Source organism: Crassostrea angulata, chromosome 5 (genome assembly GCF_025612915.1).
Source record: "Crassostrea angulata isolate pt1a10 chromosome 5, ASM2561291v2, whole genome shotgun sequence".
Taxonomy (NCBI): domain Eukaryota; kingdom Metazoa; phylum Mollusca; class Bivalvia; order Ostreida; family Ostreidae; genus Magallana; species Magallana angulata.
Genome location: NC_069115.1, coordinates 14,552,628 through 14,566,316, shown reverse-complemented (window position 1 = coordinate 14,566,316; position 13,689 = coordinate 14,552,628). Strand labels below are relative to the sequence as shown.

General features: G+C 32.7%; 1 protein-coding gene across 1 annotated transcript; it reads left to right on the top strand.

The window, feature by feature from the left end:
* The first annotated feature begins 112 nt into the window (after positions 1-112).
* On the top strand, positions 113-7,474 carry LOC128184472 (uncharacterized). Its single transcript, XM_052853962.1, has 5 exons — positions 113-247; positions 568-708; positions 1,453-3,269; positions 3,938-4,036; positions 5,680-7,474. Exons 3-5 carry the CDS (start codon positions 1,703-1,705, stop codon positions 5,940-5,942), a joined length of 1,929 nt encoding a protein of 642 aa, XP_052709922.1. The 5' UTR covers positions 113-247; positions 568-708; positions 1,453-1,702; the 3' UTR covers positions 5,943-7,474.
* Positions 7,475-13,689: the final 6,215 nt, after the last annotated feature.

Below are 13,689 nucleotides of genomic sequence, written 5' to 3'. Positions count from 1 at the left end.
CTCCAGAGAAACCTGACAGCTGTGTACCCGGGAATGCCAAGGATTCTCCAGAGAAACTTGACAGCCGTGTACCTGGGAATGCCACTGATCCTTCAGAGGAACTTGACAGCCGTGTACCTGGGAATGCCACAGATTTTCCAGAGAAACTTGACAGCTTTATACACCATGATTTTGTTGGTGATGATGATGAGTTTTCTTTTTCGGATTCCAATGATTCTGATTATTTACCTTCAGAAGATACTGATCAGTAAGTAGACACTTCAAAAAATGGAATTTTGCAGATTCTTTTTTTTCTACCTGATCATTATTTACAAGAATAGGTTCTGTAAAGTCTATAAAGGATTGTATAAAAATAAGAGTATAATTAATGATTTGAATTTTATACAAAATTGGGTTCATCAGTCTTAATTTGTTGTTTAGTAATCACTATAAAAATTAACATACCTATAGCAAATTCAATATTATTTATATTTATAAATTCATTGGTTAAAGTACACCAGTACTTTACTTTTTAGAAACAGAGTTTTGCTATTTGTCAGATGGAATTAATGCAATTCCTTTTTATAGGGGTTCTAGTGATACAGATGACAATGCAGTTTGTTCCTTGCTACATTTAAAAGATTCATCCCATCCTTCCGATTATGTCAGTGACAGTAATGATTCTGAGAAAAGCATTGATGTTCCAATATCTATCCCTTTTGAAACTAGGTATGTACAAAAACAAGAATATACTGTAGATTCCTTATTTTCAGCTAATACCCTGATCATCCGTCACTTCTGGTCTGCTAAAATGGCATTTTTGGAAAACTGTTTTTAAAAAAATTTCAAATTAAAAATTTGGATTTTTTTTCTTCATCAAAATATGTTTTAAACTTACCAAATTTGATTATGGGCAGGTTGTCCGTCACTTCTGAATGTCACTGGAAGTGATTCCAACACATTGCAGAGATATTGCCTCTTAAAAATGACCTTTTTTGGAAATCTTAATTCTGCAGTGTTGGGCCAAAAATTAGTCTGAGAAAATTAATATAGTTACTCGTACCAAATCTGATTCAGAAGAATTGTTAATTTGTACCTAGTAAAATGATTTGTTTTATATTAAGCCTTTTAATTTCCAGTTTTTGTTAAGTAATGCATAAAATCATTCGGGCTTTTAGTTAAGCCCTTCTTAAGAATTTTGGATTTTAATAAAATTATTGTATTTGTTATGATTTTGCCCAATTAAGGTGGATTTATTAAATTTCAGAAATGAAATAATGTCAACATATTAGTTGAACCCTGTCATTAATTCATAATCAAACAGAAAACCTATTTGTTGCTCGCAATGAGATCATGTCTAGTATTTCTTATATTTTTATGAATTTGCTAAATTTAAGTACATCAGTAGTGAACTTTATAAAAACATGAGTTTTGCTATTTGTCAGATTGAATTAATACAATTCCTTTTGATAGGGGTTCTAGTGATACAGATGACAATGCAGTTCATTCCTTGCTACATTTGAAAGATTCATCCAATCCTCCCGATTATGTCAGTGACAGTAATGATTCTGAGAGAAGTATTGTTGTGCCAATATCTATCCCTTTGGAAACTATCACTGTACAGAAAACCAACACAGAGAAAGGAAAGCAGAAATGGGACAAAAAACATGCATGCAAATTTTGTGGAAAATTGTACCCAAAACTGGCTAGACACTTGGAAACAATGCACAAAAATGAAGTTATTGTAGCTAAGGCTCTTTCCTTACCCAAAAACAGTGCCGAAAGAAAAGAAATTTGGAAAACATTAAGAAATGAAGGAGACTGGGATCACAACTTCAACGTTCTGAAAAATGGAACTGGAACATTAATACCGAAGTATAGAGAGCAGAAGACCAGAGCACATAGTGAATTTATACCATGTAGTGGTTGCAAGGGTTTGTACTCCAAAACTTCATTGAGTGATCATTTTAAGACATGTGTTAGTAAGCAGACTGATAAAAAAAATCAAGGAGTGAAAGAAGGTCGTTTTTTACTACCTATTCCAGAACATATTAATGGAGGATTTTACAAAGATGTTTTATTATCCATGTCTCAAGATGACATTTATATGTATATATATCGCGATCCACTCATACTGAAATTTGGAAAGCGCCTGTATGAAAATAAGGACATCCAGGAACATACATCTAACCACATCAGCTGCAGAATGAGAGAACTAGGCAGACTATTAGGAGAAGCCAAAAAGACACCTGAATGGGGTATCCAGAAGATTGAGGATTGTTTTAGTCCTGAGAAATTTAACAATGTTGTGTCATGTGTGAAGTCCCTTGCTGGATTTAGTGAAGATACACATATGTATGCAACTCCTTCCCTTGCACTGAAAATAGGGTATAGTCTTCAACGATGTGCAAGGATTTATAGATCAGATGGAATTATTGAGTCAGATATAACAAAACAAGAGAATGGTTCAGCTTTCATTCAGTTGTATGAGTCTGATTGGAACGATCTCATCTCTTCCCGTGCACGACAAACTTTGAGTGAGAAAAAGTATAATGCGCCAAAAATGTTACCTCTATGCGAGGATGTGTACAAGCTTAATTCCTACCTAAAAGAAAAAATCAAAGAACTTTTGATGAAATTGTCGAATGATTCAGCTTTCTACATTGAGCTGGCAAAGATGACGCTATGTCACATAACTCTCTTTAACAGGAAGCGTGGAGGCGATGTGCAGCGTATTACTGTAGACAATTACAAGCAAGCTATTGAAGCACAAAACAGTGTTCCCTACGATGACGAACTTAAATCAAGTTTGTCAGACGTGGAAATTGAGCTTTGTCGTTCTTTGACTCGAATTGAACTCAAAGGCAAACAGGAAAGAAAAGTTGCAATATTACTTACTCCAGAGATGATTAAATGCATTGATCTCTTAATGCAGAAAAGAAGTGATGCAAATGTATGTGGAAAATATTTATTTGCTAGACCATCACCCTCCACACGAACACTAAGGGCAAGTGACGTATTGAATGAAATATGTGGGAAAATAGAATTGCGCTATGGAAACATTATAACCTATACAAACCTCAGAAAACACATTGCCACAATGGCACAAATCCATGAGCTTAGTGAAAACGGTCAGGATCAGTTAGCCAAATTCCTTGGCCATGACATAAGAGTCCACAGAGAAATTTATCGGCAACCATTGGATATCATTCAAAAAACAAAGATCTCCAAGATGTTGATGCTAATTAACGAGGGGAAAAATGTCACAGAGATGCTCTTTAATAATCAGGGTGAGTTGTTTTCTTTAAATGATCATAGGCATATAGACAGGGAAGGATTCAGTGTTGTGAATAGATTATTAAAATGAACTCATTTGTTATATTTCAATGGTGATTATTTATTCCTCCTGTGCAAGTTTGATCTATAGACTTTTGATAACATTTGATTTTAGATTTGGTTTAGTATAGTATGTTTATTGTGGACTGTTGTACTGTAAAATTGTGAAATTCACTGGGAGTGGGGCAGGAGTTGGGGCTTTTTCGTGGGGGGGGGGGGGAGGGGGGGGATAAATTAATTTGGCCGTATAGTGAATGACTTTTTTTTAGGTCAATTAATTCACATGGGTACATGTAACATATTGCTGCCATAATTTAGGAATTAACTGCACGTGTGCATTATTAGCAAAACTGAGTGTTATAAAAGTTTACTGTTAAAGTCTGCAAGTTTCTTTTAACCAAAATTAAAATTTGGATTAGGGTTTAGACTCCAAAATGAAGCTTAAAATGCAAAAACGAGACCCTCAGCCAGGTTAATCTAAATGATATGGTACTCAGGTGACTGTCAAGGCCTGTAGGCCTCTTATTAGTTAATGAAGGTAAGAATTCTAATTTCTTGTATATATGATATAAGAATTAATGTTCATAACTTACTCTTATCGTTTTTTGATTATTTTTTCCAGAGGAGGTAAAGGAAATTGACGGGTCCTGTGCTGATGAGAGTGATGGAGAAATGGATTACCAGACTGATAAAGACAGTCTTCATAATAAAAGCGCTCAAGGTCTGTACCGTTATTTCAGTACACATTTATTTTTGGTATATTCTCCTTTTCTGGTATATTATAATTCTACTTTAAACTAGATGCATGGAAAAAAAAAGCAGTTCTCAAGATTAAATGTTGGGTACATTAACAGTCAAGCTTCAGTCCACAAAGGGTCATAGTTTTAAACTAAATGTTTATTGAACAATATGCATCTTTGAAAAACTTCTTACATCTCCCTCATCCATAACAAAACAGTTCCCAACAGATGTATTTTAATTATCATACTGACATTTTTCCCAAGAATATATTTGTTAGAAAATATGTTTTTAACTGAGTGGAAAGATTTCAAATTCTGATTTACAAAAAAAACCCCCAATTTTCTTAGTTAATTTGTTTTCTTAAAACAAGACAAAAACAAAGCTTAAATACGACTCATGAATAAAGTTGACACTGGCATTACCATATTTTCTGTCTGCTCATAATGTGAAGAATTTTCAGTCAAAAATCAAGTACATGTCAAGACCATGTAATTTATACAGAAAGTTTTTATATACTTAGTATCTTTCATATTACATACACATGTATGATAGATGCAGATGACAAATTCCTTTTTACTTCTCTAAAAATATTTAGCCAGAATGAGAGATGAAATTATGGTACCTGCAAAGTTATTTATTTTACAATCCTTTATCAATGTATGAATACTATTGTATCGCGCGTGTAAACTGTTCTATCGTACATTAGTCCTATCCTAACGTACAGTAATCTTATCAGGTTTATCGTTATATTTTATCAGTTTCTCCATTTACATGTATCCTATTGTGTTAGCTGTATCCTGCCTTTTCGTAAGCAAGCTATTTTATTTTAAAGTTATAAGTCGTTCATCGCTCCGTTAACAATAATATTGGAACAAATAATGCAAATCTTTATCAAACATTCCATCAAATTAACAATATTAAGCTATATGTATTGAAGTTCTTAAGTCGAAAGATATTTTTAAAAAGAAGACATAAGTAACATTTGGAGATGATAGGGTAATGTGTACATTCGAAAATTCTTTGGAACAAGATAACATATGTAACTGTATGTCTGACATATTAAATCGTACGCAGAGAGTGTTTTGAATTACTGTGTAAACATTAACTTGCATGTCATCTAATTTGTTTATTTAATTCAATAAAAAAAAATGATAATATTTAGATAGATTATATATTATTAAAGAACACGCATTGTATTTTGATTATTGATAAAGATAATTCATACATCATTTTAGTTTATTTTTCCAATGAATTTATTCTAACGACGCAGCTCGTAATAATTTGACTTTTTTAATAAAATGAAATTCTGCATAATATTTCTTATTTCCTACATTTTCTTTATCAAATTATGCCATTTTCGGGTAAATCGTGAAGATCATATATTGTGATTATTCGTTAATTATGAACATGCATAGTATATCCTTTCCTATGGTGTATAAATCCTATTGTATCATGCATGTATCCTGTTCTATCATGCATTAAGCCTGTCCTATCGTGCGTAAATTCTATCATTTATCTTGTGAAAAAAAATGTTGCGGTACTGTATGTCTTCTTAGTTATTTGCATTTTTCACATTCCAACCATATCATCAACCAATTTATATTGTAAAACTCGTAATTTTAGGGAAAAGAAAAGCACCCTCTGATGGCAGATCTACCGATGAAAATTCTGCAGGCAAACGTCACAAAACACAGAAAAAACCATGGAATCCATCTGAAATGAATTCAGTCAACAAGCATTTTTCCCATTTTATTGCAATGTCCAAAGTTCCTGGCAAGAACGATATCGAGAATGTTTTAAAAAAGGATAAAATCCTTTCCAAAAGAACTTGGAGAAATGTGAAAGATCAAGTGTACAACCTTATAAAAAAACAAAGAAAATGCTGATTTTTTGTCTTTATTTACTTTGATAATGAAGTAATTACAAGTTCATTATAGCTTGTGGACATCAATTTTCATATATTGTATAAAGCACAGAAGTGTGAGGAATAGCAAATTTGTAGAAAATACTCCATGTATAGCTTTACCAATACATACTGTTGTCATGTTTGTTGCTGTGATGAGCATTCACCTTTGTAAAATAACTAAGGAATAAGGGCCATGATAACTTTAGCTGGAATTGATTAATACAACTGTAAAACTAATATGGTTTTGTGTTTTTAGTTGACATTAACTTGAAATGACAAATTTTTTTTTTCCAGATATTTTGGGTATAGACCTTGATTAATTTTAGCATTTTCATTGAAATACAGAGGGATTGGAATAAATATTACAGTGACTGGACATGTAGTATTAATGAGCAAATTGTGTACCGGTATATCTACCTTCATTGTTGGTTGTATGAATGACTATGGTTACAGTTAGTAATTGTATGAATTATACAATAATTGGTAATTGATTTGATTTGATGTTTGGAAATAGATTTTGACAAATATATAATGTACTAGAAATTAAGAAAATATTTAGTAACTTTGCATACTGCAAATTATATTAATGAGCTAGATTTGCTATATAAAAATTAATTGTACTGTTGATGTGCATTGATGATAGTTGTATGAACAACAGAATGTGTACTGTATTCACAAGAATTGTAGATTTGTTGAAATGTTTTAATGATAGATATAAGAATTGGTTATTTTAATCAAAATGTAGAGAATATGTTGTATGTACATGTATATATATATAGTGTTTTACAATTTCGGTTTTGGAGTGAACTGACAGCATTAGTAAACTCTGAATAATTTGAATTTGTAAATTCGCAAATTGCACTGATGAAATGTTGGAGAAGTAGATATTGACATATTTCATGCTGTTGAAATGATTTACTTCATTGTGGATGTTGAGAGTTGACAATGATATGAATGATGCATCGTTTACAGCTAGTATGCACATGCACTATACATACGAAGTATTTGATTGTTTGGGATGATTTGGAGATTTTGAAATAAATAATTGGCTGATTTTAAGTATTGTAATCAATATGCAGAGAATGTTAATTAACTGTTAAGTACTACAATTTTATCAATGATTTATGTATGATCAAATAGTATATTGTTTTACATAGAATTTGTTAATTAATTTGGATGGAGATGTTTTTTTTTAAATTTAAACATCTTACAGCATTAAATGCTATGTTTAAGTGGAGTTTTAAACTGACATGAATGGATTGAAAGTGTATGATAAATGATAACTATAATTGCAACTTTAATTGCAATTTTATCAATTGTATGAAAATATTTGCCAATAGATTTTGATTACTTATATTAGTGTTAATTTGTTGTAGAGCAGTAAGAAATTTATTCATTACATCAAAATGTAAATATGTTAATACGAGGCTCACATGAGCTGTAATGTTCAGAAATTTATTGTGCTGCAAAAACGTGGTATTGTGATCATGCTGCGTACAATTAAAATTTTGATTTGAATGACATTAAAATACTTATTTTTGTTATAATGACTACGGAAGAAGAATAATGCAACTTTCAGCTAATACCTTGAATAGCCTTTAGCACATACTCTGAACAAAAGTTTATAAATTATAATTTTTATTGCCATTTAAGTTTCGCGCAATACTGTAGTTTCTTATCAGGCAGATTTGTAAGCATAATGAATGTGGGGATGTTGACAATCCGTGGATCCAAGTGGAAAAGAAATTACAATTGTACATGTATGATTTTTTTAAATTCAGTATTAGGGCCAGAATTGGATATCTCAGAAGGTTTTACAGCATAATTTGTCATGTTAATGTTCTCTAAATGCACACTGCTTCTAGTGGTGAATATAGGATCGGCGAAAAAAAGGTGCAAAATTGCCCTGGAAGCGTTTGAAAGTTCAGTTAATTGTGACTTTAATCGTCTATATTTCATAATTTCAATATAAAGCTTAATATTTGTTAAAGTCTGCAATGTTTACTTTGTGTATTCTATATTCATGTGTAAGTCCCCAAACGTGTACCGTGTGTAATGGGTCCTCAGTTTAGTGTTTACTTTATTCATGTGCAAGTCCCCAAAGTTGTACCGTGTGTATTGGGCCCTCAATTTAGTGTATACTATATTCATGTGTAAGTCCCCAAAGTTGTACCGTGTGTATTAGGTCCTCAGTCTAGTGTGTATACTATATTCATGCGTAAGTCCCCAAAGTTGTACCGTGTGTATAAGGTCCTCAGTCTAGTGTGTATACTTTATTCATGTGTAAGTCCCCAGAGTTGTACCGTGTGTAATAGGTCCTCAGTTTAGTGTATACTTTATTCATGTGTAAGTCCCCAAAGTTGTACCGTGTGTTTTAGGTCCTCAGTTTAGTGTATACTTTATTCATGTGTAAGTCCCCAAAGTTGTACCGTGTGTATTAGGTCCTCAGTTTAGTGTATACCTTATTCATGTGTAAGTCCCCAAAGTTGTACCGTGTGTATTAGGTCCTCAGTTTAGTGTATTCTTTATTCATGTGTAATTCCCCAAAGTTGTACCGTGTGTGTTTTGTCCTCAGTTTAATTTAAATTGGATTCATATGTCAATATCAAAAGGTGTACTGTGTGTGTTATTGGCTCTCAGTTAAATATATTTAAAAAATAAATAAATAGATTTATCATGCCTAAGTTCCCAAACTATACACGTAGTTATGTGAGGATTAGGATTTCAGGTTTTTATGTTATCGGTACAAGTATTCCTCGCGATTTAAGATTTTAATCACATAACATTTTTCAAACGTTTTAAATCTCATTTGTTGGATGTTGAAATGATCAATTATCAATTAATCATATATCATTGTATGAATCCTCAGAAAATGGGGATCCATGTGGGATATTAAGATGGCGCCATTGCAGAAAAAATACATAAAACGCTAACGTTGGTAGTGTAAGTTTTTTCTGCAATTAACGTTTCCATTATTTTTTTTAAAGAATTTAGTCTAATCTAGATAAGGTCCTCAGTTTTGTTTGATTATAAGGAGCAGGGTCCCCATACTTTACACTCAAGTCCTCAGATTGGCACTTCCGGGTCCCCGTTTTCAAAATCCATTGATATTTCGTTTAAACACAACGATTCACTTTATCTACTCAAATCAGGATACAAACAGAATAAAATGAGTTGAACAATGTCAACTATGCTGTGAAATCTCTTGGTCCCCAATTTGAGATATTTTGACAAGGTCCCCAAAAAGGGGTTGATACACGTATGTGTGTGTGTGTGTGTGTGTGTGTGTGTGTGTGTGTGTGTGTGTGTGTGTGTGTGTGTGTGTGTGTGTGTGTGTGTGTGTGTGTGTGTGTGTGTGTGTGTGTGTGTGTGTGTGTGTGTGTGCGTGTGTCTGTGTGTGTGTGTGTGTGTGTGTGTGTGTGTGTGTGTGTGTGTGTGTGTGTGTGTGTGTGTGCGTGTGTCTGTGTCTGTGTCTGTGTGTGTGTGTCTGTGTGTGTCTGTGTGTGTCTGTGTGTGTCAGTTTACTATTAGGAAGCGTAGATAGGTTACATGTACAATGAACATTTCTATAAAACATATTTTTCATAGCTAAGAAGCAGTAGCACATGAATAATGTCGTAAAATTGTCTTGAAAAGCCAAATCCACAGCAAGCATTTGGAATATGTATTATAATATATAGATTTGTAATGAACTCGGCCGTAAGTCAATTAATTTTTTAGAGGGGGGAAAAATACAAAACAAATACCATTTCAAATCCCCCTGCACCCATCGTCGTTTTTTTTTAAGAAAAGGGCCTGACAATCTGAATCCTTTTGTATGCCATACAAGACGCGACAGACCAACAGGTGGCTGATAACGTAATGATGATTGTATTGGCAAGATTTTTTATCCAAGGGACGATGGCCTTATATTCAATTACAGCTGTACTTGGAAATTAAATAATCGAGTTGTTTTTTTAACATTATAAGGTAAGTTTATCATACATGGACATATGTACGTGATATCGACTGTCTTTCTCCCATGGTGTTCAGAAACACTTGTCAAACAAGTTTTTTTTAAACAAATGCTTGCATCTCTTCTTTCGTTTAATGCATTTAACTGTTTTACGAAAGCAGGAATAACTAGATACGACCTCGTTACGAGTAACGAGTAGGTCTTCCGTCCGATTTTTTTTTTTTTAATTTTAAATGATACCATAAAATTTCGATGCAATTTCAAAATTAACAACCCCCCCCTCTCCCCCCCCCCCCCCCAAATTTTAAGATAATAAATAAACATCCCTTATTGTGTCAAACATGGAGCTAACGATGACTTTTTTCCAACCGATAATGTAGTGTTCAACAACTTTGATTCTATAATGCATTACAAAATCTTAATCGTTTTTAAGTTATTTGTATTAGAGTTTACACGTGTCTTGGCCCCTCAACAGAGGTGCCAGCCCCTTTTCTATGGATTTTATTGAAAGGAACTTTTGATTTTCTAACACTTTTGTTATTTATCATTTTACAAAATATCAACTGATAAAAAGATACAAAACAAAACGTATGAATATTTTGAATGAAAATTCGTATCCAATTTTCGTGCCAAGGCGAGCTCAAAGAAATGGCGCCACTGGCGTAAAATAATATAATAGTGCACAGCTTCAAACTATAGACTACTTATCCTGAAAATTTCGTATTCATATCTCTAATAGTTTCTGAGATCAGCTCTGCACAAAATAGGTCGTAAAAAGGAGAAAATTCGCTGTAACTCGGTACCGGAAGTGACAATTTCAAAATTTCTAAACAAGAAATCTAGAATTATGACCTTTGGCGATCATCCCCGACAAAAATGGTTAAAATCGGCCGAAAAGTTTCTGAAAAATCGCGTGCACAAAATTTGTGGAAAAAAATAAGAAGAAGAAACAGTACGAAACCAATAAGGTCTTCCATTGGAAACAGAAGACCTTAACCAGATACTTATACATGCTATCGCTTTTTCTACACAAAAGTTAAGTAATTAAGGTCTTCCGTTTCCAACGGAAGACCTTATAGTTTTCGTACTGTTTCTTATTATTTTTTTTTCCAAATTTTGTGCACAAGATTTCTCGAAAACTGCTCAACCGATTTCAATTATTTTTTCACAGAGGATGGGACTCGATGTAAACTTAATACTTTTTTGAGATTTTTCCTGTCGTCACTTCCGGTACATTGTACCGATTTTTTGGCTATTTTGTACATTTTTACGACCTATTTTGTGCAGAGCTGATCTCAGAAACTAACAGAGATATGACTATGAAATTTTTAGAATAGGTAGTCTATAGTTTGAAGTTGTGCACTATTATGTTGTTTTTTGCCAGTGGCGCCATTTTTGGAGCTCGCCTGGGCACGAAAATTGGGTACGAATTTTTATTCAAAATTTTCATACGTTTTGATCTATATCTTTTTATCAGTTGATATTTTGTTAAGACATATATTACAAAAGTAGTAGATAATCAAAAGTCCTTTCCAACAAAATCAGAAAAAAGGGGCTGGCCATTTTTTTTTAGGGGCCAACACAACACACTTGTAAACTCTAATACAAATAACTTAAAAACGATAAAAATGTTGTAATGCATTATAGAAGCAAAGTTGTTGATCGTAACATTATCTATCAGGTAAAATCATTGCCACGACCATTTATTACGTAATTAGGGATTTTTAGGGGCCAAAGTACTTAAACTTTGACGCAATATATCTAGAAAAAGAGACATATTTTGTTAAGCATTGCAGAAGAGAAAATGTTTGCATTGATGATTCTAATCGATTCCATTAATCAAAACACCAATGCCTGTCCCCATTAGGGATCTAGAAGGCTGGTCCCTAAACTATTCAATCATTTGTATCTCAAAAATGAACAACAATTCTAGATAAGTGTAAGAACAAAAAATGTTTGTATTCGTGAGACCTTTCGAATGAACTCAAGAAAAAAGGGCTGGCTCCTTAAATTAGGGGCCAAGACACTCGTAAACTTTATTACACATACCTTAAAAACGATCAAGATTTTGTAATGCATTATAGAAACACAGTTGTTGATCGTAACAATATACGTTGTAAAACTCATTTCAAAAGCCATTAATGACGTAATTAGGGATTTTAGGGGGCTAAAATCTTAAATCTTTAATGTGCTGTATGTGAAAAAGCAAAACTCTTTGTTAAGCATTTTAAAGGATATTGACGATGGTATATAATATCTGAAATGGAGTGTTCATCTCAAATTTCGTTGATATTTTAATCGTATCGTTTAAAAATTAAACGGAAGACCTACTCGTTACTCGTAACGAGATCGTATCTAGTATTTCAGTACTTATTTGTCGCCATCAACGTACGTACAATGTTATTTTTGCAAATCATTTTTTTTCTGTTTGTTAGCAATGTTCATGTATTTCATATACTACTACAATTGAATAATACCGTCGTGCTACATAGAAATAATGCTTTAAAAAAATGCAGACTTGCTGATAAGTTCTATTGACAAAGTACTGAAAGAACTCAAGATTCTGTTCAATGTAAAGGTTAAACTGACGTCGCAAACGTCAAACTATGACGTCATTGATGATGCACAATGTAAGCATGAATACACGGTAAAAAACTACTAGATTAAATATGCTTATATATGTTTAGTTTATAGGCATTTTTCTTCAAATATTTGCATTTCCATTGTTCTTTCCCACTGTAAGCCAATACAGAGGAGCTGCAATTATTTCTCTATAATCGCAATTGCTCTCTTTATACTATGACGTCATAAAGGTGTACATGTAACGTTATATTCACTTTTCCATGACGTTATAGATTTAAACCACTCTACGATACATCATGTGTTTTTCTCCAACTCCATTAAAATTGACGTATTTAATATTAAAACATGTTTTTGATAACATTTTAAAGGAATTATATTACTGTTATAACATATCATTAATTCTGTTAACACATCTATGTGAATTAAAAAGATACATTACAGTCTGAATGTTTACTTTTGATGTAATAGCTAAATGTCAAGGTCTAGGCTAATACAAGGTATTTGCGAGTGGTAAAATGCATATATAAGTAATAAACAACGGTTATTTAGTGAACATGGCGTTATGAATAGCAATTGCTCTGTTGGCATATTTTCCATGATGCGCTAGCGCGCATCATGGAATGTTCCAACAGAGCAATTGCTATTCATAACGCCATGTTCACTAAATAACGTTGTTTATTTCTTAAATATTCAATAAAATGATTTTGTAAATAATCACAAATAATTCTTTATCATTTTTAATTAATCTCTGCTATTTCAATAAAAATGGAGCAAATAATTACCCTAAAAAGTGGTCTATTTTATTTTCTGTAACTTTATAAAACACATATTGGCCACACTTGAGTACCTCTAAGAAATTTTGCAGGCAGATGGATTTATGTAATATCTCTCAGTTTCAAAAGTTTCAAAGAGGTACTCTAGTGTGGCCACATTCAAATTTAAGAAATACTAAATCTTCAATTTTTAGTTATTTTTAACGACCATGATATGTTTGATGATGCGCATGTGCTAAACGGTGGGGCCGAGGTGGAAAAATTCATATGCATTGAAGTAGATTATTGTGCCGTGCATTATAAGAAATTACAATTTGTATCGTTTCTACCCTAAGTTTTGTGAAAATTTTAAGGCACATTTTGATGCTTCGTGGCTCTAGCTCAAATTTAACATCCCCCCTTCTAAATAAGGTATA